Source organism: Pollachius pollachius (genome assembly GCF_949987615.1).
Source record: "Pollachius pollachius genome assembly, chromosome: 2".
Classification (NCBI taxonomy): domain Eukaryota; kingdom Metazoa; phylum Chordata; class Actinopteri; order Gadiformes; family Gadidae; genus Pollachius; species Pollachius pollachius.
This window is the reverse complement of record NC_136935.1, coordinates 14,822,018-14,845,199: the sequence shown is the minus strand read 5'-3', so window position 1 is coordinate 14,845,199 and position 23,182 is coordinate 14,822,018. Positions and strand designations below refer to the sequence as shown.

The 23,182-nt window shown below is 47.3% G+C and overlaps 2 protein-coding genes across 2 annotated transcripts in view; both read right to left on the bottom strand.

Moving 5' to 3' along the window:
• ttc7a (tetratricopeptide repeat domain 7A) overlaps positions 1–23,182 on the bottom strand; it is a 197,803-nt gene that overhangs the window by 12,164 nt on the left and 162,457 nt on the right. The window lies entirely within an intron of this gene.
• thada (THADA armadillo repeat containing) overlaps positions 1–23,182 on the bottom strand; it is a 67,810-nt gene that overhangs the window by 5,240 nt on the left and 39,388 nt on the right. The window contains exons 30-36 of the mRNA XM_079730264.1: positions 19,080–19,183; positions 15,360–15,442; positions 8,712–9,115; positions 5,371–5,498; positions 4,034–4,106; positions 3,440–3,590; positions 3,109–3,231 (exon numbers count right to left, since the gene is read on the bottom strand). Of these exons, the coding sequence (XP_079586390.1) occupies positions 3,109–3,231; positions 3,440–3,590; positions 4,034–4,106; positions 5,371–5,498; positions 8,712–9,115; positions 15,360–15,442; positions 19,080–19,183 (1,066 nt within the window). The remainder of the gene's footprint in view (positions 1–3,108; positions 3,232–3,439; positions 3,591–4,033; positions 4,107–5,370; positions 5,499–8,711; positions 9,116–15,359; positions 15,443–19,079; positions 19,184–23,182) is intronic.

The window sequence follows — 23,182 nt, the reverse complement described above, 5'->3', positions numbered from 1 at the left end:
AAACATCTCGGAAAACATCTGCAAACAAATTTCCTCCTCCTTCAAATGCTCCTTCTGAGCATTCGTTTGTGCAGAAACCTATGCTGCATTCTATGCATGAGGCCCCAGGTTTGGCTATGAGGGTTGCCTGTTGGGATAACCTGGATCCTACAGGCAACAGGTCCTGTTGACAGGGCCCGAAGAGGGGTACAGTGGAGCCCAAAGACAAGGAAGTCTGAGGTGTGAGAGGAAACAGAAGCCTGTGTGGGTGGTAGTGTTTATGTGCAGGGAAGGTGTGAAATCAAAACAAACCTTACCAGCAGCAACTTCCTCTCACAGAGGCCGGGAACATCCAGGCCAGAACCACTGTCACAGTTCAACAACATCAACAACAACCACAATGACGACACAATAGATACTATTTCCATGAAGACTGCATCCAGACTAAAACCCATATCCTGACTTTCAGCAGCCAGTAGACATTACCATGAATATAATAGTTTCAAAGAGGTTGATCGTTCCACCATTAGCCTCAGAAAGGGCTTGTTTAATTTTTCAATGGTTCTCATGCAAGTCAATGGGCCCTTCCCTATGGGATGGGAGGGGCCCCTGCAGCACGTCTGTCCCCATTGATTTGTAAATCTGTGAATGCATGTTTGATATTCTTTGCCTGTAGGCCTGTGGGCTGCATGTCTCCAGTTGGGAAATAAACAAAACATGTCTGTGTGTAGCACTACAAAGGCTTTCTTCCACGGCAGGACATTGGTCTACAAGTCGCTGCTGCGGGTCTGTCCATACACGGGGCTGAGACGGTGGAATGGGGTTAAGGTAGGTTATGACCTACTGGGCATGCAGGTCATTATGAAAGGCCTGAAGCAGAGTGGAGGAAGGATAGGCTTGAATAAATACTGGCGGCGACCACTACTGTGCTTTGTCAACAATGAACAACAGTGCATTGGTCTGCTTCAGTTAAAACACACACACATTGTAAATCCACCTCCACGGCGCGCACACACATACACACCGAAAGTCCACCAAAGTCCCTGGCAGCGTTTGCTTTTCATCCCTCCGTCTTTCTCTCACATTAGTACAAACCTGGGAAACGCACAGTAGAGTTTGATTTCAGATGCAATTAGTGAGGGAAAGTGAAGTGGTGGCCATGTTGGCGGTGTAAGTGTCGGGCTGGGGGGGCTAAATTAGATTTGGTCTTCTGGGCCGTGGGGACAATAGGTCCACTGTGGTTCACAGCCCTGGCAGGAGAAGCCTGAGCCCTGCTTACCGTGATAATGCACGGGCACACTTGAACGTGCACTTGCCCACGTGCACACACATGCACTTAAAACGCAAAACCATACCGAGGAGTTTTGGTTGGAGGAATTGTAGTGCAGACTTTCTAAACCCAGTGTGCACAGACACTTTATAGTGTGCACAGACACTTCATGTTCTCAACTAGTGTCTGTCGCCTTATACTCCTAGTGAGGCCACAAAGCTTATGCAAAGCTTTTTGGAAAAAGAGAAACGGCATATCTGTATGTTAATTGCTACTTATTGAGCGATAGGTAACAAAATAGGGGAGAACTTGAAGCGAATTTACCCACAATAGCCCATTTGGTCTGATCCACCTCCCCCATCTCTCCCGCCAGCTCCCTGCTCTCACATCCCTGGCTGGCCCTCCATATCAAAGACGGGGAGCTGTCGCCTCCGTCCTGGCCAACTCACACCTCACCTACTTGACTTCAGTGGCAGGTTGTAAAACGCAGCCCTCCCCCCACCCCAAACACAGCCACCTCTCTCCTATTGACGCATTACTGCCGCTAGACGAGCTGTCTCGCCTAGGGCCTGGGTCCTACCCGGCAAAGAAGGCCCATTTGGATTATTTTATTAAATAATGAAGCTTTACTTGATCACGACTACATTTGGGCGGATAGAGTGGATGAACCACAAATACGCACATACGCACACACACACACACACACCTGATAGGGATGAACAAACGGGGATCTCCCAGGCCCTGTTTCCCGCAAAGATCATGCACTCACAGGCGCGCACACGCTGTGTAATTATGCCTATTGTGTTTGGTGTGTGTTTAGAGCGAGAAGGTCTGAACTCTTTGTCATGATGTCTAGGCTCTGACTGATAGCTAGCCTTCTCAGGCCCTGTCAGTGTAGAATAACACCAGATACGATAGGATTAGATAAGGATAAGGGCATGAGCATAGAATAACAGAATTCCAGAGAGTGGGAGTAGGGCAAGACGCCTTGGCAGATTCTATTGATGCGGGAAAGACAAAATAGAGACATGCCTGGGCAGGGCCTCAGGACGTATGCATGACAGAGTTTACAGGAAGTCACACTCGAGGTTGTTGTGACGACGGCGGGGCTGGCAGATGCCGCTCCTCCGGTGGAATGGGTTTGTCCGGGTGACAAAACGGTGTGGGAGAACTTTACGACGTGATGGGACTCTGATAGCTGCCAATGTGTTATTCAGTGTTTGTGTTCTCAAGCCAATCTCTGTCTTCTAAAAGACAAAGATCACACATTTCTGCACAATGACAAATAACCGCAGAGACACACGGACACACACGAGCCAGAAGACCCGAAGCAGAGTGGAAATTAACGCTCTTTGTTCCAGGAACATTCCACAAGAAACAACCATTGCGAGAAACGACGTCATCAGTGCTCCAAAAAATGTCAACATGTGTTTATCAGCAGTAAAGTCAACATGTTGCTCTCGCGCCATGTGTTCTCTGTAGGTCAGCAAACGACGTACCATGTTTGTAATAGATGGGATTGCAATGCTTAAATGCTTGATGTTTGCAAACAAGGCCGGTGTTTCAGAGTCAGAATCAGAAATACTTTATTGATCCCGGGGGTGAAATGGGTCCATTGATTAATGGGTTGGAATTGATCATGCAGTTAGCGATCCCTTGCGATGCCTGATCAGAAGAATCTCCTTCACAGGACACAGACAAGAGATAGCAGGCCAGAGAATATTCAGTTCTGTTTCAAATATACATTTTGGCTTGTGCAAACCTGAAAGGACTCATTGTAAGCCCTCCTTCCTGGATAGTAGCTGGTATGGAAAAAGCACAACTGATACAGAAGGCTATGCCCGGCTGTTGGTTTGTACCTGAATGGAGTAGGTGTGGTGCAACATGGGAAATGAAGTCAGAAGCAGAGTCGCGCACTTCCTGATCCTCATCCTGTAGCAGTGTCAGCAGGCTCCGCCACAAAGACAGCGTGGTAGAGAGGCCTGACCCACACAGACACACGCATAAAAAAAACAACATTATATCACAAAAGCTTCTTCAATTTAGAGGTTTCAGCAAATAATTTGTGGAGGACAAGTAAAAGGACAATAAACTAAGCTGAATTGATACAAATCCATACAATAAAGAAAAACCCTATGCCAGGGTGCCACCGCTTTCTGATAGACAAAGGAGTGTGTGGTCAGGACTCACCCAGAGGCAGGGTGGGGCTGGCCAGCAGGGGCGTGGTGGAGTTCACCAGCACTTCAGTGACCGCCAGCTTCACCTCTGCTGGATGGTCGTCGCCACAGCAGCCACACACCAGCCTCCCCCATAGGGTCGGGAGATCACTAGCGCACAAGGTCTGTGCGACACAATACACATATGAAAAACAAAAAAGACCCTGCTAAAGGATAATGTGCAAGAAGGAATAATGTGCAAGAAAGGATAATGTGCCAGAAAGGATAATGTGCAAGGAAGGATAATGCGCAAGGAAGGATAATGTGGCAGTACCTTCCTTTTGGCTTTAAAATACTATCATTACACACAGACTTTGGAGTCAGAAAGAAACATGAGAAAGCAGGGTTGTTCAGTAGCAGTGAAGCTGCGTCGTCACTGCTTAAAAACCAACCCAGGCTAAATATACTGCGCAGCATTTGGCCGCTTGCGGGAGGTGATTTTCCCTGACATCGGCCACGCCCGGGACATTTCTGCTCCAAGGTCCCTTTGATTTTTATCTGCCAGCACAGCCTCTTTATCAGCCTTCACCATAGTGCCAGGAGTCATGCATTCAGGCAGGAGGCTTACCTGGGGGTCAGAGGTCACCAGTTGAACCAGCAGTCGTGAGGCCAGCGTCAGGGCATCGCAGAGCAGCTCCACACTACAAACAAATCCACAAGAGACCAGGAGAACAGAAGTCAGCAGGGTTTGAATTCCTGGGTTATTTTTATCCCCATCTAAGCACACCTTACAATATTTTACCTTTTGTGGTTAAATTATGCCAGGATATACTCTGTAAATAAGGAAGGGCCTTTGATTTCTACACACAAACACACACACACACACACACAGGAATTTCCCCCACCCTCAATACCCCCAGCACCCACATCTCCCCGATGTATTGAGTTACGGTCCACAATGGACGTGTGCTGGTACTCTACCACTACTTTAAGCAACACAATGGTTCCAAGTGCCATTCAATCACATGGGGGACAGGAACACGCAGCAACCCAATAGGACCCCCTCCTCACTTTAATCATAACCCTCCAGCCCCTCCAAAGGGAAAGCAGATCCTGCGGTGATGGGGGATAGGTGTGTGTTCGGAGGCGAAGGGGGGCCTTTACAGTGTGATGATATGCTTTGTAATTTAAAACATTTGAACTCCTCCTATTCACTTGTCCAGAGTGAGAACAGCGCACAGCGGTGGGTTTTCAAACAGCTTTTTAACACACAGTAACACACCTAAAAAACACACCGTGTTTTTAGGAGAGAAATCGGGGCATTTTTCTTTGTGCCTGCCTCTATGCACTCATATTGTCGCATGAGACATGCGTGTTTTGTCATGTTTAGTTGTGAAATGAACCACACACACACACATCCACACCCTAGTGGCGCGCACCTGTGTCCAGGTGTAGGGTTAAGGTGCAGTGTGTAAACCTATATGTTGCTCCACGGACTGTGGCTCTGAATACGAGCGTGTCAGCGGGCCTGCCACCGCCTCCTGAAGGCCCATTCACAGACAAAGGTAGGGGGAGGAGGGAACATTGTGATCATGGGGGGGGGGGCATGCGCCTTGCCCTGAAAGACATCCATTTCTAAATTCATCCATCACAGCTTAAAGGGCCGGGCATCCAGGTGCTGGGGTTTTATCTTATGCTTGGCGGGGCTGCTTTACCTGTCACTTGATCAGGCGTAAAGGTAACAGTAAAGCTGTTACTCCAAGTATACTCGGGTCAAAGGACCTAGTACTAGCTATCAAGTTTTCTGTTGCAATGCTTTTAAGAAACTATGCAGAAAAAGCATCCGTCCAGAACACATGTTAAAAGGGTCATGGATGAAAAGTGTGAACTCTTCTTGAAAAAACTTGACAGGTTGAACCGATCATAGGGGAAGAAAGGGATGTACGTTTTAGGCTCTGTACTCACCTATGAGCCGAACTTTGGACCAGGGACAGTAGGCGAGCCAGAACGTGGATATGAGACAGCTGCTGGTCACCATCCCTCCAGGGGATCTCCTCACCGTGGGAGCTGAGCCTGCACAAGACCCGTAGACTCTGGAAATCAGCAGAGGAGGAGGGGAGGAGAGTGAGAGGAGCGGGCCAAAGAAACAGGAAAGACGGTAGTTGGTGCGAGAGACAGAGGGGCCATTAGAATACTTTAAGGGTACTGAAGGATGTTTCATACACACAGAAGGCAAGAGAGACTAGACACAAACATAGAATCGCTTGTAGCGAAAAATAATCATATGCTGGCGGTAGATGTTGTCAAAGGAGTGAATTAACGTTGACCCAGTTTTCTAAAATATTTGTGGGAGCAAATGCAGATTTTCCAAATCTAAGTAGCAGTACCCTGGTTATAATGAGAATGTTATGAGATGATCTGTCATGCCCAAGATTTGCATATTCCTAGATTAATTAGCAGAGGGTCAAGGGTTTGCTGGGTGCTTGTTATGTTTTGACCCAGTAATTGGGACAAAGGGCAAACTAATTTTCTTCCAGTTGCTTGACATTAACCACCCAGGGGTGACACTCCAGGGTGCGTGTTATGCAGTGTTTCATTGTAAAAAGCGTGTGCATAATTACAAGAAAAGCATATTGTGATGAAAGCATGGAATAAATGCTGCTCATTTCAAATGAAACCAAATAGACTTCACAATAACATCTAGCCAGAAATGATACATAGATAAGAATGTGTATATATAAATAATAATATAAAAAAAAATGGTTATCTATATTGTAAAATACATATTCCTAATGGCTTCAGTGTGGCAGTGAACAGTCATGAGTTTTTCAATATTGTCTCACTCAATATTGTCTCACCCCAAGACCCCAAAGTAACCGGAGAGTAAAGGTCAGCAGTGGGGAATTCAGCCGGAGAGATGCAACTTAATCTGGTCACATCAGCGCAGCCATCGCACAGAAATGATGGGGCAACTGAGCAAGATTTACAACCCCCATCCAAAATAGAACATCAAATATATATATATATATATGTACATACACACATATGTAGATCTCCATATGGCACACGCACATGCACACAGACACGCGCGTTTGGTAGGGATAACGGGGGGGCTGCTTCTGCCGATCTCTCAACACAGCTTTGGTGTCCTCTGGTCTTTACTGCCTGGCTGGCCGGGAGCCCCGGAGTATTTTTACCAGAGCGCCATGCCGGGCAGATCCTCCCTATGCACACCCTTAACCACGAGGTGCACAGCTGCCAGCCCCCCCCCCCCCCAACACACATGGTGACCTCCGTTGTACATCTCCTGGCGCGAGATGTAAGCTTACTTCCTGCATTTCTCAATGTGTCTGTCTCCTCTATGTGTCTGTTTTCTCTACTTTTGCCACCCCACTACGTTTGGCAGCACTTCTGTCCATCCATCCATCCAACCATGTTTATCGGCTCTGGACAACAGTGGTGGTGGTGGTGGTGGTGGTGGTGGTGGTGGTGGTGGTGGTAGTGTGCAGATCCAAGCAAACAAATGTCTGTTATTCGGTCCATTATGTTCATGGTTAAAAGGATTCTCACTTTCAGAAATAAGCAAGCAGTGTCACTAAGCTGTTGCAAATGTGTGCATGCTATCCAAGACAAATCAATGTGAAAAAACCTTTGAATGATAACAATATGGCTGTATGTCCGCATACATACAGAGTATATTCATGCATGTGAGCAGTGAAGGAAAGTGAGGCTGCTACCAGAACCTATGGCACTAGCATCTGCCTGCCAGCCTTTCTCTCTCTCCTGGCCAGTCTTGCTACTACGCTCTCCCTCTCTGTCCCTGTATTTCTATTTGTTAAACACGTGGGTCTGTCTGGGACTGGCCAGGGCCTGCCCCTCTCTCTGTGTCTCTGTGATTCAGCCCTGATATAGTAAAGTGGGATCTGTGAATCCAGCTGGCCTACCCCTCTCTGCACCTGACTGCTGCTACACAGACACAGACACCCACAAACCCACAAACACAAATAAATAGGGCTCAGTCACGTGCAGCAACACACAAAAACCCTTGGCCGAAGACAGCAAAAAAAGCTTAAACTTTCAAGGCCCTTACGTCTCAAGAGTCCAACACCTTGCATAGAGCTGGGAGACACTGACTTTGATAGACGTAATTCAAGACTCTCTCAATGCTTGTTAACGTTACGTGCATATCGTCCTGGAAAGATAGATATATAAAGTCCTGACAAAATGATTTCACTTCAAGACATGTTTTTTCTTTTTGAACTGACCCACACGACTGCTCCACTTAGCTGTCCTTCCCCCACCCGACCCCGGCAAACAAAGGGCAGGCGGCTTTTGTTGGCTGGCGTGGCCGTGGAGCGCGGCGGGCGCGGCTCAACGGGTCCACGCTTAAACACTATCGGCTGGGCCGTAAAGCGGCACAACAGCGCTCTGCTTGTGAAGATAGCCATGCGCAGCATTAACACCAGACGTCTTAGGCAAATACGAAGCGCACAGACACGCATCAGTTTCAAAATAACACAAACACACACACACACACGATTGGGTTTAAGTTCTGGGAAAGGGTTGATGACGGGGAGCGATGGGAGTGACAGGGCAAGGCAGAGCAGAGGCGGGGTTTGAATGAGACTTTCTGAACGCTGAAACAGGAGGATGTAAAGACCTGCATTTACCCGAACAAAACAAAAGCTGTAAAAGAGCAGAACCTTACAAAATATTGTATGTGCGTGTGCGTGTGGTCTCTGTGTGTGTGTGTGTTGCGTGAGAAAGAAAGAGTCAGTGTGTGAGATCTTGGGAGAGAGAATGAGTGGGCGAGAGATGTTGTATAATCAAGGAGAGAAAAGACAGAGGGAGAAAGAGACACACAGGTTAAGGGAAAGAGAGCGATGATGGGGGGGTGGGGGATAGCCCTTTAGCGAAGATGCTTGGCATGGGTTCCTTCCACCAATTAGCCTCTCACGCAAGCCTCTGGAATATGGATTTGGACGTGTAATCAATTTGCAAGAAATTGTCATCAGGAACGAGTGTAAAATGAGAGGAGATGTGTTCATTCTGCCCTGGCCCCTTCTTCTTGCCAAAAGCTCCCTAAGCCCCAGTTGTTATGATCGTTTAATCTCTGAGAACTTACGAGTCAAATGCACACACACTTATGTATACACACACATATGGGAGAAAAGGAAGATAACACATGGATAACACAGTTTATTAAGGTGCATACAGGCTATAATTGCAATACATCAAACCAATGCACATTTATCTGCGCGCGCGTGCGTGTGCGTGTGTGTGTGTGTGTGTGCGCGCACACCCACCTTGGCCAGACACTGGGGGTGGGTCTCATTCAGAGCCAAGCTGCTCAGGGTGAACAGAGTAGACTTGTCCAACCAGCTGCGTCTCTCCTGCTTCTCCTCCTCCTCCTCCTCCTCCTCATCAAGCTTCTCCAGGAGCCCGTCCAGCACCAGCTCCCTCACCTCGTAGAGGGGGCCCCGCAGCACGCTCTCCAGCAGCCGGGTCCCTGCCCACAAAGGTCTCCAGGGCCCCTCGAGGCTGGCACTGAGGGCCACGCGGGTGAGGCTCAGCAGGTACTGCACCGCCCCGGGCCCCAGAGAGGTCAGGAGGGAGGCGGGGGCGGGGGTTGGGGGTCCACAGGGGCCCAGCAGTTCAGAGGCCGCCAACACGGCCAAGGTCTCCTTGCGTAGCTCAAGGACCTCGGAGTCTGGAACCCAAAACATACGAGAGGAGACATGTATCGCTTACTGGGACCACTGGTTTACCTCTGGGATAACTTGAGGGAGAAGGCAAGGAAGCGATTAGTGCCTGGCTCAAGGGCATATCCTCAGCAGAGGATATGGATGATGTACGGTGGGCTTCAGTTCCCAGGGCCCAGTGCATAATACCCCCCTTCGTTTTTCTTCATGGCAGATGCAGTTACTTTAACAAATGAAGTCCAGACAGCATTATCTGTTTACAACGAACCTGGCAGTGGAGAAAACATTCCATCATCATCTGAGACCGCAACTCTGAAGCCACATTAGTTGTATTTTGGCTATTTGTGTTATTGTGTCTTCATCCTTAGTTTCCATTATGTACACAGAGAAATGGTCCCACTTTCCTTCGTGATGGTGCAGGAAAAAGGCTTCTATTTACTTGTCGTTTAGCAGATGGTTTTATACAAAGGGAGTTGAGGGTAAGGCTGGTGCCTGCGGGTAGACTTTGCCAATGGGCTTTAAACCGACAGCCTTTTGACTGGGAGTCAACCGTCATAACCATTTCACTTTCCTCCCCCAGCAGGCTCCTTTTACTGTAGGATATCGGTATGGGGTCTATTGAGCGCTACGAGAGACACTTCGCTAATCTTCCCCGTAAAACAACAAACCGGGATAAAACAGAAAAAAACAAGAATCAAATTGGTGCCAAAGAGCACAAACAGCACCAATAAACAGACTGCCGGTCCAGAGGGAGCAGAGAGCCATACACAGGAGGGGAGATGCCCTTTTCTCGTCTGACCTTTTTATTGGCCAGGCCTGCCTGCGCCGACTCAGCCCCCTGGGAATTTACACCCTTAAGTGAATGAAGGACCAGCAAATAAACACACAGACACGCACACACACATGCGTGCACGTGCCCGCACGCGCACACACACAGATTTCCTCTGAAATCTAAGTGTAATCCGGTAGTAGCGGTTATTGGGTAACCCGATGCCCTTCTAAAGCTGCTCCCCCCGCAGCCAGCCCCTCCTGGAGGCTGCACAGAGCCCGCTTTGACAGCTAACTCAATTAGTTTATCACACACACACACACACACACACACACACACAGAATGAAATCCGGCCAAAGTCAATTAGTTTATCAAACACACACATTTTCATACACACACGGATGCACACACACTAACACCGTTGTGCAGGCACGTACAAACATATACGGCTCACACACAAACACACACACACACACACACAAGGAACTCAATCTAGCCAAACTCAACATGGGCCAAGTCAAAAGAGCGGCAAAAAAAATGATGCATTCCTCCGGAGACAGGTCCAGGTTACCGTGGAGATGGGCCAGGTTACTATGGAACCTGATCCTCAAAGGGGGGTCCGCTGGGCGACCACAGCAAGAGTGGACATAATGGGGAGGGGTCGGTAATGACTAAGTGTGTGTGTGTTTCAACTCCTAAAAAAACTGTGCCATACATTTCTGCATTGTGCCATGATCCTAAACATGCAAAAACAGAACAGATGTGTCAGGTATGTGTGCATCTATGACAAACCCGCATGCAGACACATCCAAGAGGACCCCGCCCCCGAGAAAACAATATGAATAAACAAATGTGTCACAACATAACGAGAATTCTTGTCTTCACTCTTAAATTAAACCATACTTTTTCTAAAAAACAGTTTCAAAATGCTGAACTGAGAGAGAGATGCAAGCAGGCAACTAGAACAAAGAAACTTAAACTTCAAACTTTTACCAAAACAAAGTTAAACTGACATTAGTCAGTCAATTCAGACGTTGGATTAACATTTTAAAGGTCCCATGGCGTGCTACTTTATGAATGCTTTGATATAGATATTAGTGGGCCCCTAACAGTATTTGAAGACGTTCCCGAAATTCAGCCGTGGTGCAGAATTACAGCCACTACGAGCTATGAGCTTACCCCAAACGCGCCGTTTCCGTGTCTGTAGCTTTAATGCAAATCGGGAGGAGAGAGGCGGGTCAAGGAGGAGGGTGGGGGTGTGGCCCTGAGCAGCTTGCGGCCACGTTACCATGCGCTCTGTTTACAGTGGATGTATCCCAATGGCGAGGCGCACACAGCCTTGTGGTGCTCCGGCGGGAGTCCTGGAGCTCTATATCTAAATAATATCATATTATACATTGATATCTATATCATATAATATATACTATCACGGCCGAAAGCTGTGTGCGCCTCCAGACGATATTATGAATCTCAAACGACTGCGTCGGGTTCTCCGACGTCTCTGGTTCTTCCACGTCCACATCATTCGAATTCGTCTGAACCATGACATGGAGGAGAAAGGGATTGGTGACCGCGATTGATTCCCGCTGGAGCCTTGCTGCCGAGGGAGCGGGCAGCACTTAGGCACCACCGCCTCCTGCAGCAGGCAGCGCCGAGGCGGTGGTCCCTGGGCAGCGTGGCTCAAGCGGGAGACAATCGGGGGCAACAATCCCTTTCTCCTCCATGTCATGGTTCATGTACTTCAGGGAGTCAAAGCCATTACTTTCCCCCAATTCCTTCTCAACCATGGCTGAGATAACCCCCACTACGAGTCTCGTTCTGGAAATACCAGAGACGAGAGTCTGACGTGTTATGCGCCATAACACCAACAGCAGAACGGCTTTCCAAATAACAAAGAAGTGTACAACACTTGCGTTACAGTGTGTGTAATCACACACACACACACACACACGTGGCGCTCGCACAGTCGTAGCTCATTGTCTCACTGGTGGGCCAAATTCTCTGGGCTGGCAAGGCAGAGAAAGGGGAGGTGGCATCTCCCCTTATGACGACATACAGGGAAAATTCCAAAACGACGCGTCTGAGCTTCGTTTTATCAAAGGCGGAGTAGAATGCCTAGTGCTCGTTTTACACCCAATGAAATGTATAGCTACTGGGGGAGCATAAGTAGGCTAGGGTAACTCATATTAATGTTAGAAAACCTCAGAAAGTGAAATTTTCATGCCATGGGATCTTTAAGTCTGATGGCAGAAGCCAATAATCTCAGATCTAGAAGAGGACATAACTACAACGACAGCATCGTCTTGCCATTGTCAGTATCCCTCCTTGGCCAACAGTGAACGCAAACTCAGCCAGCCCTGGTAAAATAAAATGTTCCTGTAGCCGTTGGGAAGACAAGCAAAAAACATCTGTAAAGGTTTAAAATAAAACCTGTGTAGTATACTGGCCCCAGTAGAAAAAACACCTGTTAAAATCTTCTTCTGAAACCGATTACCTTTCGGTACAATATACGCTAACAAAACAGGATACACTTCGAAATCAGACCATCACACTTTCTGGTTTCTGGCCCAGGAGCTTAGCAGTCTCAAGATTAAACTGCAGTTCTCCAAATGCTATGCACAGTACTAATAAAACATAATTTACCGTTAACGTTACCACGCAATGCTAGTTCAGGTGAGTACCGTCGTAGCACAACAACAAGCTAGCAATTACATTCATAATGTAAATACATCATTGCATTACATTTAAATTGTATGTAAATCTAAACATAGAAGGAAAGAATTCCATTGCCAAATTATTTTTTGGAAACCAAATATAATTCATGGGAAAGGACATATGAGGTCACAATCTTTTGGAGAAGATGATCGTTTTTTATAATCAATTCCAATTTTCTCAGTCCTATCATCATTCTTGATTGCACAAATTGTTTAAGCAGGAGAACTGGAGGTGTTTCCAATAGTCCATCCAGCCCTTACGTCAACAGGAAAATTAATGGGATTTTTCCATTCAGAATGCAGACAGTCAGATTCTACCAGAGCCAAATTCACAATCTTAAGAGCCTGAATACTTATGACAAAGACGCATCTGTACGGGAGTATTTTAGTCATCGCGTTTGAATAATGCCACGGTTTGAAAAGACCAAGAAAAACAGTGATACTAAATGTTTGCCCAGAGCCATTCCAACAAGGACTCTAACCTCTCATGCAGGTCTGGTGTTGACCAGATCGGATGCCAGGACTAGCGTTGGAGCTTGTGCTACATTGGCATCACAAGACAGGGCACCGCCAACACGCCAACCAAGTGTGCAGTTAAATCATAAAATAAATGTGGTGGTGGTAGACACGTGCTCCACCATGTTAACAGAGGCCAGAGGAGAGACGTGTGTGCGCGACCCCAGTGCACACGCACACACAGCTGGGTTTCACATCACTCGGCCTGAATCACCCAAACTGTGAAAAACAAACCCCAGACACTCTGTGTGTGTGTGTGTGTGTGTGTGTGTGTGTGTGTGTGTGTGTGTGTGTGTGTGTGTGTGTGTGTGTGTGTGTGTGTGTGTGTGGAGGAGTGTCCTCCTTCCCATAATCACGTAGCTTCACAATTTGCTCGGGTCCCTCCCTCTAATTACCTTTAAGGCCATGTGTCCATGTATGTTTATGTGTCTGACGAGGAGTCTGTGTGTGTGTTCACGTGTATGTCCCTCTGTCTGTTCTTCATGTGTCTTCACAGCCCTCCTTTGGTGATATAAATACCAGTAGGCAACAAAACCTCTTTCCCTGGCAGCCGTAATGGCTGGAGCGTTCCAAAAATTTGCTAGCCACATTAAACTGGTTTACTGGCTCAAAATGACCTGGTGCAGGAAAAAATGACTGGTTACCTGACCAGTGACTCAGAGGGACAACCTTGCTTGCAGCAGTCAGTGACTGATGCCCACCAATGGTCAGTGCAAACGTGGATTTACATACTTCCAAACACGCATGAGGATGGGGACAAAGTGTGGTGTAGGGGTACGGTCCACATGAAGGGGCTTATCCGTGAACAGGGGAAGCGTCAGCGTCAATGCTAGGGTTGGGTTATTCGAGCCCCTTGCTAGGAAGGATACTGTCACGGGACATGCTAGCTTGTTTGTGAAAAGCTGCCTCCGCCATTCAACAATGGAAATCTCCTGCTTTGTCCCTGATCACTCGAGGGAACATAGGCAGTAAGGCAAGGTCATTTTGGGTTCACGAGACACAGGTACAACGTGATACTACTCCAACAAAACAGATTTAGTAACTTGGACTGAGATTGGTTCTGCTTTGAGAAGTTAGCAATAGTTAGTTAATGTTTGAAATTAACAGCTTGGAGCAACATCAAGATGAATAAATAAATATACATAACTGATGCCGTTTTACAGTGAATCAACATGCCACAAATAAGATGAGGGCTACATCTTCAGTGTTAAGTGTCATTAGTTTAAAATGTGCCATCCTCAGTGCCCACAGTTCTGCTTTGAGTCGGCCTCCTGGAGTATGTGGTTTTTACCTGAATAGATATTCAGGAACAAATGCAGAGAGAGAAAATTAAGTCATTTTGCAAAAGGCACAGAGAGTAATGTTTGTGACCATTAAATGTGGAAGAGAGAGGTAATGGTAAATGTCTGAGAGACCGAATCCATAATCCTTTGGTTTGTCATGGGAAAATGTGTGTGATTTCCAACGTCAACTATAGCATGTGTTGGGCACATGGCAACCCAACCAAACCCAATTGTTTCTGTGTGTATGCATGTGTATGTAGGTTTGTGTATGTGTGTAGTACACTCCTTGTTTAACTGGGTCAAAGGCACATTCTGACCATCTGTCCAAGAGCGCTCACATTTGGTTTCACATTCTTGCCCTGTGCAGTCGCCTTCCTCAACACACACACACACACACCAACACGCATGTGTGCAACACAAACACAGACACACACACACACACGTGGACAACTCATACACACAGAGACACAGACACACACAGACACGCATGTGCGCAGCACACACACACACTCAAAGACACACACGTCTGCACTTAGCCATACAAATGGCCGACTTGTGTCAGGCATTAGTCGGAGCAGAACAGCCAGTGCGCGCTCACAGGCCCATCTAAACTGTGCGCCGCAACAGGGAGCTTCCCAGCAAGTGGTGGAAACAACAGTCCCTTGTGTCTGGTGACAAGATAAACTTAGCAGCCGTTGATGGAAAGCGGCTAGCAGTGGTGCATATAGGCACTCCTCAGTGATCCTACTCCTAACACACAGCCTATGGGATGGCACTGACGGATAAGTTGCTGGTTGTACTCAACATGGACAGTTAATTTGGAAAACCCTACCGATTTTGGAAACGTCTAGACTACATTCTTCATGTGCCTTGCTGCCATACAGTTTAAATTCAATGTGGATACAATTTTAATTTAGGATACCACTTAAGATTATTAACTCAAATCAAATGGTTGACAATATGAGCTCACCTGGGAGAATGATGGCCAAGGGTCCACACAGACACTGCAGGACATCCAGGTAGGCCCCCCTGGTCACCACGCAGCAGTTCTGTCTGATGGGGGCAAGGAAAGATCCACAATCTCATTCATTGAACCACATTTCATACTGTATCAATACATGTTATATACCATCTGTAATGTTTTGGAGTTAGACGAGTGGGACCAACTTTTAATAGCAGCGCGTTACCGAGAGCCCAGGCGACTAAAACAGACCATCTGGCTGGGAACCACAAAGATCACAGCCCAGACCCCCCGCCCGCCTCCTACCGCTTCAACGTCAGACTTTTGGAGAAGCTGTTGGTAATCTCTCACCGCAAAGATTTGAGCTAGTTCATTGTTGTTCTTTTTTTTAACCGTTGAACGGTTTGGTTGTTTACAACGACAGGATTGGTTGTGTGAAATCAAAACAACATGGCTCCTCTAACAGTTGCGGTTTGATTACACTGGCTGGACTTGAGCCTTGTACTCTGCGAACTGAAAAGGCGCTGTTTGTGCGTGTATACAATGTATATTTGTGATTGATTACAGACGATGTAATGGTCTGTGACTGCCTTTCTCCAAGAAATAATATCATCGCTTCTCATGCCCTTCTTGAATACCTTGATAGCATGACACAGACAACACAGATTGTATCATGTATAGAGGTCCGGATTACCATAATTAGAAATGTCATAGATACACAGAAAGAATTTTTCTCGTTCTTTCAAATGTTTAACTCTACAGCATCTAAACTGAATTCATAAGACACTTTGTAAAAGGCTAAATGTCCCTTTAATTTTTTTTTTAATGGCTTCCATCTGTCTCCCATGCGTGTCAGCACTGTCTTGTCTCTCCATTTCCTGCATTTCTTTGATTGTGTGTGTGTGTGTGTGTGTGTGTCCACGCAATGTATTTATGGCTATTAACCATTCGCTGAGCCCAATGAAGCAAAGTTAGTCTCTTCAATGCCCTTCTAGCAAATGTCTGCAGTTGTGATCAGAGGACAAAGACCACAGTGAAACAAACAGGAGTAGCTGCCGCTTCTGAGCCACATTAATGGGAGGTGGCTTCAGACATGACATGAATGGATGCGTGCCCGGCCCCAAGGCTGAGATCTCAGATCGGATAATATGGGTGGGAAGCTGATTACATTTATCTGTGTGCATTTTGTTTGTAATGAATCCTACTGTAATAAACGTATTGAGGTTAGAGACACATGAGATGGCGGCAGCTTTTTGGCTGTTTCATATTTGACTCATGGGACACACACACACACGCGCGCGCACACACACACACACACACACACACACACACACACACACACACAGAACAAAAGCACGACTGACTGCTAGTCGACGATGTTCCATTTGCAATGTTTCATACATTTAGGTTGCCAGCGATTCACAATCCTGCCACTTACATAAACGAGATACAAGGGCAACTATACACTTATACGTCATACTATACACTATATAACGTGTGGCCACGTGCTGAAAGGATGAGTGTACAGCAGTGTATTTGTGTGCCGACAAGAGTGTGTGACATAATTTTAGATTTCAGCGTGTCTCAATAAACACATGTATCGGTCTATTTTCCCTGCCTCTTTTATCTGTGCGTACGGGGGGTGGCGAGGCCGTCTGTGTGTGGGCACGGGCAAGTATGTGAGTGTATATTATTTATATACGATATTATTTATATGCGTTCACTGTGCGCGACCGCAGCGCGGTGAAATCCCACAGGCGTGTGTGTGTGAGAACAAGAGGAACAGTGTGTGGAGCTGACATCAGCGTTTTCATCACCCGCTTTATTAATAACACACACGGACAAATGTACACCTTACCCGTTAGCCGCCGCCCCCCCCCACACACACACACACGCACACACACACACAGGTGAAGACAGATTGATTTAGGGTCAGACATAAACCATTTCAACCTGTGTGTGTGTTACTGCATTTAAGTGCATATGCCTGTGTGGCATAAAAAAAGGAAAACAGCAACGATAAGTCAGGAATCATCAGATCCCTATCCAAACAATGAATCTTCATTTGGGGAGGGAGGGGAATAATGGGTCAGGACTCGCTCCATATGTGGGAGGGAGGGAGGGAGGAAGGGAGGTAGAGAGGGAGGGAGTGAGGGGGCTCTAAGGGGTCAGGACTCACCTGACGTGGGGGAGGGAGGGAGTGAGGGGGGCTTTAAGGGGTCAGGACTCACCTCACGTGGGGGAGGAAAGAGTGAGGGGGATCTAAGGGGTCAGGACTCACCTGACGTGGGGGAGGGAGGGAGTGAGGGGGCTTTAAGGGGTCAGGACTCACCTCACGTGGGGGAGGAAAGAGTGAGGGGGGCTTTAAGGGGTCAGGACTCACCTCATGTGGGGGAGGGAGGGAGGGAGGGGTCTCTAAGGGGTCAGTACCGTGGCCACAAGTACTCGGTGGTGAGCAATGCAGGTGGGCGGCCGGCCCCCCTCCCACCCACCCACCACCGCTGACTCGTCACGAGCAGGAAGGGCCAGCTTGAAACAGAACAGAACACCACGGCCCGCGAGCTCCAGCTCTGACTCACAGCAGAGGAACAATGCATTCCAGAGCTCTGGAAGGTGGCCGCTCCAAATTAGTGGCCCAAACCTCTTTCCTTGATTTACTTTCTTTTTATATAAAAAGTAGAGGGGGTGAGGGGGAGGAGGTATGCTTTCTTTGTCTCTCGCCCCCTGTTGGCTCGCTATGTCCTCAGAGCTGGAACGCTGTGACGGAGGCTGTCACCGCACTCTGTAATCAGCGGTCCCGCTCGGCCGACCAGGAATCCACCTGGTCATCTTATTAAAAGGCTCACCGGTGAAGTGCTGCGCCGCCAGGGGACCGGGGGGTCAACTATTTGGTTCTGCTTCATCTAGTCGCAGAGGAACGGCTACAGGAGTGGGCAGAGGAGCCCCAGGTAAGCGATGGGACGGGGGCCAGACGGCACCGTCTCCCACCGGGACGTACGGGCTCACATCCTGTTACAAATGCCCCGTCAATGAACACAGAGTTGTCGGCCAAGTGCTATAATGGAATAACATTCTCTTTCCGGGAATGACCGATTATTTATATGAGTATAATATCTTGGGGGGGATTTCCACTAGCGATTTTCATTATGAAAGGAATCTGTTGAGGCAATACAAAGTGGCATATTGCATATTGATGGATCAAGATAGCCCTTCACAAGAATGGCAACAGTGAGCAGTTTACAGGGCAATCTTTTCCGGGTGAAGAGACAAAACAGCAATTCATCCTGCCTGCAGCATCTGCGATGGGAGGGGACATAGGAGTCAACACGAGGGGCACAAACGTCTCCTCATGTCCCGGACAGCGTCTCCTGTGGCTGACCAAGCGAAAGGCTGGGGCCAGAGAGTGACCCCTACTGTGTGCGTTTGTGTGTGGGGCTGTGTTGTTCGTTTAATTCTTGGGTGGTGGTCGTGTACAGATAGGGGAGGGGGGCTAGGTGTATCAGCGTAATCTACGCTACATCTTCATGAGATTTTGGAGAGGGGGGGGGTACAGACAGACGTTCCCTTTGAGATGGAAGCACGGGAATCCAACATGAAAGGGACTGAGGGATGACGGGACAAGGCAACCATTCTTCCACAGAAGGTCTTGGATGAGAGGGAAGAATGCTTATCTAACGCACACACGGACATCTCACTCGTGCGTGATTGTGCGTGTGTGTCTATGCTTACCTTGAGGCCAGCCACATGCACTGGCGGAGGGCGTGGCCGATACCGCTTCCTGTTTGCAGCGGTCTGTGTGCCTCTGCTTGGTAAGAGTGCAACAGGAACAGCACCTGCAGAGGAACAACACACACAAAGATCGTCACTAAATCACCAAGGACCACTGCCTTAAATAACCGAACAATACATCGAGTCCAATGTCTAACAAAGCGCTAGACCACCACAATGGGAAGCGTGTCTAGGCGGAGGTTAGCAGCCGGGTCATCATTCAGCCTTGAGGATGTGGCAGTGTGAGAGCCCGCTCCAGCACCAGCCAGCAGCAGGTGGAGCAGCGGTTGGCTGGGAACATTTAGAGGCAGGGACACGGGCAAGCAGGCTGACTGGCTGCTGTCTGGTGTGTGTGTGTGTGTGTGTGTGTGTGTGTGTGTGTGTGTGTGTGTGTGTGTGTGTGTGTGTGTGTGTGTGTGTGTGTGTGTGTGTGTGTACGTGTGTATGTGTGTATGTGTGTATTCTGAGTCTAACTAAGTATACTCTTTAAGCCCGGGGCCACGGCCGCAGGCCAGCAGGAAGCCATTCATTACGCCGTACGGGGAAGGCACGGTGGGGGAAAACCAGCCAGACCACGCAGCACCAACCCTGGCCACCGAGGTCTGGACACGGCCCACCCCCCCCCCCCCATGCAGCCTCCAGGCTTAGGCAACACCCGCTAGCTCGCATAAAACAACATGCATCCCTGCCACCCTCCCCTGGGTGCTCCAGGGGCTGGGAAGTCCCTGTCGGAGGCTCAGCTGGCCCAGGCAGGCTGTGCACGGGGGATGCAGGAGTATTTATAGAGCTCCAGGAGCTACGCCCCTGTGTGGGAGGCCGGGAGGAGACAGCACTCCAGAGAGCCGAAGGTGAGGTCCGGAGGGGCCGGGTCTCCATCAGGCCTCGTTTTGTTTCTGTTATAGTAGAACACTTAAGCTGTGTTCCCATGGCAAAAGTTTGATCCAGACATGTGGTGTGATGATCGCTGCAGGTGTAGGTAGCCATGTTTCTGTCCACGTGTACCAGAATCTGTGTTCAATTTTTCTGTTGTTCACTTGCTCTGATTATATTCCAAGTTTGAAGACAAAATAAGCTCTGAACTATGTGGAGGATTCATTCATGCCTCCAGCCAATGCATACAAGACAATAAAGAAAAAACTCAAAACGGAAATGCAAGCTGTTTGTCCTTCAACACAGAACTCAGTTAAACGGGCAGAAAACAACCCTGTTGATCATGAGGCCTTGGCACATGCCGGCAGCAACGATTGCAACGCAGAATCACAACCAATTTATACATCTTGTTTCTAACTCAAACCCCTTACTGTGTGTGTGTGTCTGTGTGTGTGTGTGTGTGTCTGTAGACGTGTATATGTGTGTCGAGTGCTGCTCCGTATGAGCATGGTAAAAATAGTGGTGGTGGAAGCGCGGGACACTCAGAGTCTGTTATCAGCCCGGCCTGCCAGTCCGCCCACTGCCACCACCACGCCGCCGACCACACGCGCACGCAGACGCGGCCGCGTGCAGGAGCACACAAGCAGTCGCTCGGGCCGAGCGGACACAACGGCGCATACGTAGACAGACGCACACCCAGACAATATCATGTAGATACGTATACAAACACTTGAACAAGACCCACACAGGGCTTAAACACGTTGACAAATATGATCGCCCTTGAATGCAAAACACAACCATCTTAATATTAACACAAATAGGCACACATTTGCATACAGACCCGTGCACAGTACCAGACGGTTGTACACACACTCATGCGCTTGTGCGCGCACACACACACACACACACACACACACACACACAACAGACACACACACACAGTGAAAATGTAAATTATATATAAAAGAAACACAATTTCATTGCTTGGTCTAGTAAAAAACACACATAAGTCAGCAGTCACATAAAGCCCAAAGCTAGGCTGGGCAGCGTGTGGACATTCAGAGGAACAGCCCAATTAGGCTAAAAAAGATCCCAATAAAGACCAGGGTAAATAAACACAAACGACCTTGTATATATAGTCAAACACACAAAAATAATACACACTCCAGACAGAAAGATAAACTATCTCATTTACGCGACGTGACAAGCCGTCAATTTAGTGGCGATTGTGGGTCCAAGCTGCGGGCCGCTTTGGTTACGTTGGTTATTTTCATTATGTGCCGAGGAGGATGTGTATGATATATATATATATATATATATATATATATATATATATATATATATATATATATATATATATAAATACAGTCATTTGTAGTACCCCTAGTACATTACATACTCCCAGAACATTCAATAAATATTCTTATCATTACACTTAGTTGAAAGTATGTCTGTTGGTATTGATGTCAATCACACCGCAGGTGACAATCACACAGCAGGTTTCAAAGTACGACATCTGATCAACAAAAAGATTCCAATATGTGAATAGCCTACAAACTAATGAAGGGTAATTCAGTCCTCTCATGTTTGGCAAGGCCATATTGATGACTGTTACCTCCAAGGAAGCGTTGACTTGAAGCGTTGTGAGGGATTTCTGGTGCCCATATATATTTTTTATTTTATCCCTGGGATATTCTGACAAATGTGGTTCCCAGGTGCAAATATGCATTAAAAAAGATGAACCTTTGTTATTTATAGATTTTTTTCATAAAAACAATTGAAGTTTGAATACCGACCTAACAAACGAATATTCAGGCTCAGCACTAATACAAATATATATATTCATGTGTTTGTTTATAATTGTGACCTTCTATAGACAACTGTGCCAACGTGAGATGACCCACACTGGCTTCAACAAATTTTAGGCTCCATCCCGACATTTGTACAACATTCTGTAAGGGAATGTTGCCGTCCATTGCGGACTTGGGTCGTTAAAGCAGCGCTGGAGTACCCCAATGTACATTTCTCTTCTGAGGCAGACCTTGAAATGACCGTGGGAGCGCGAGGTTGAATAACATTCAAAACGATCACACCTCCAAGCTAATAGTAGCAAACAAAACCACCGGCGTGTGTTAATAGGAGTCAAGCAGGGACCAGACCTATGTTCTACAGAGGGAAACGGAGAAAAGCTTCACTTTATGGTCAACCGCAGATATCGGCTATATTCTGCCTTACCCCTATTTAAAGTAACCTTTTGCAACTTCCACAACAAACCACACTGTTAAAAGACATGCAATCAAGGATGTAAAAAAGCATACTCTGCCAAGTCTTCTGTGCGCCATCAGGAGAGTTTGTGCCGCTTTCAATATCGAGTGTGTGGGAAAGTCCTGAATGCTGGTGGCAAGAGTGGATCTGGGGTAAGGATATTGTATTTATAAACCCAGTGTTCCTTTGAAGGAAAACATAGGACAGACTGTTCTTGAAAGGAGCCCTGTTTTCAGCTGTTCAGTTATTCATAATGTTAATTTCTTACCCAACCATCAATGCCTGTAGGGAATGTTATTTATTTGACTATTTGGCACAAATGACAGATTGTCACCACTAATGTAAACTGGCATTAAGACGATGAATGCGGGATATTGATTGTTTATTGATACTTAATGGCAGCATGTGAAACATGCTCAAAACTCAAACAGAATACCGTTGGCCAACAAACTCCACGTCTAAGTTACAGCAAAGCTCAAGTGAAGTAAGGAGCTTGCTGCTGGTGTAGATAAAGCCACTGCAAGGCTCTCGATGGTATCTCCTCCACTGAGCCGTGTTAAATTATATGTGGCGTTGCCTGCATTTCCGGATGGCCTGGGAACCTCCCAGATTCCGCCCTAATCTCTGATCTCCCTTCCAGCAAGAAATCCAATATGGGCTTTAAAAAAAAGTTAAATAAAAACAACATTTAACCCTAAACAAGGGTTTCCTAAATAAAGCAGGAAGCTTTCAGACTGGGATTTAATTGCTGTCTGGTAGCCTATTTATAAATAAATTACATCAATTTATTATGATATGCACTCTTGGACGTATAGATGAATACATATCTAGATCGATTTAGCTAAAGGGAACAGGAGAGCAGAATTTTAAGTAGAGACAGCGAGACAACCAATTTCAGAAATTCTGGGTAAAGAGTACTTTCACTGGAA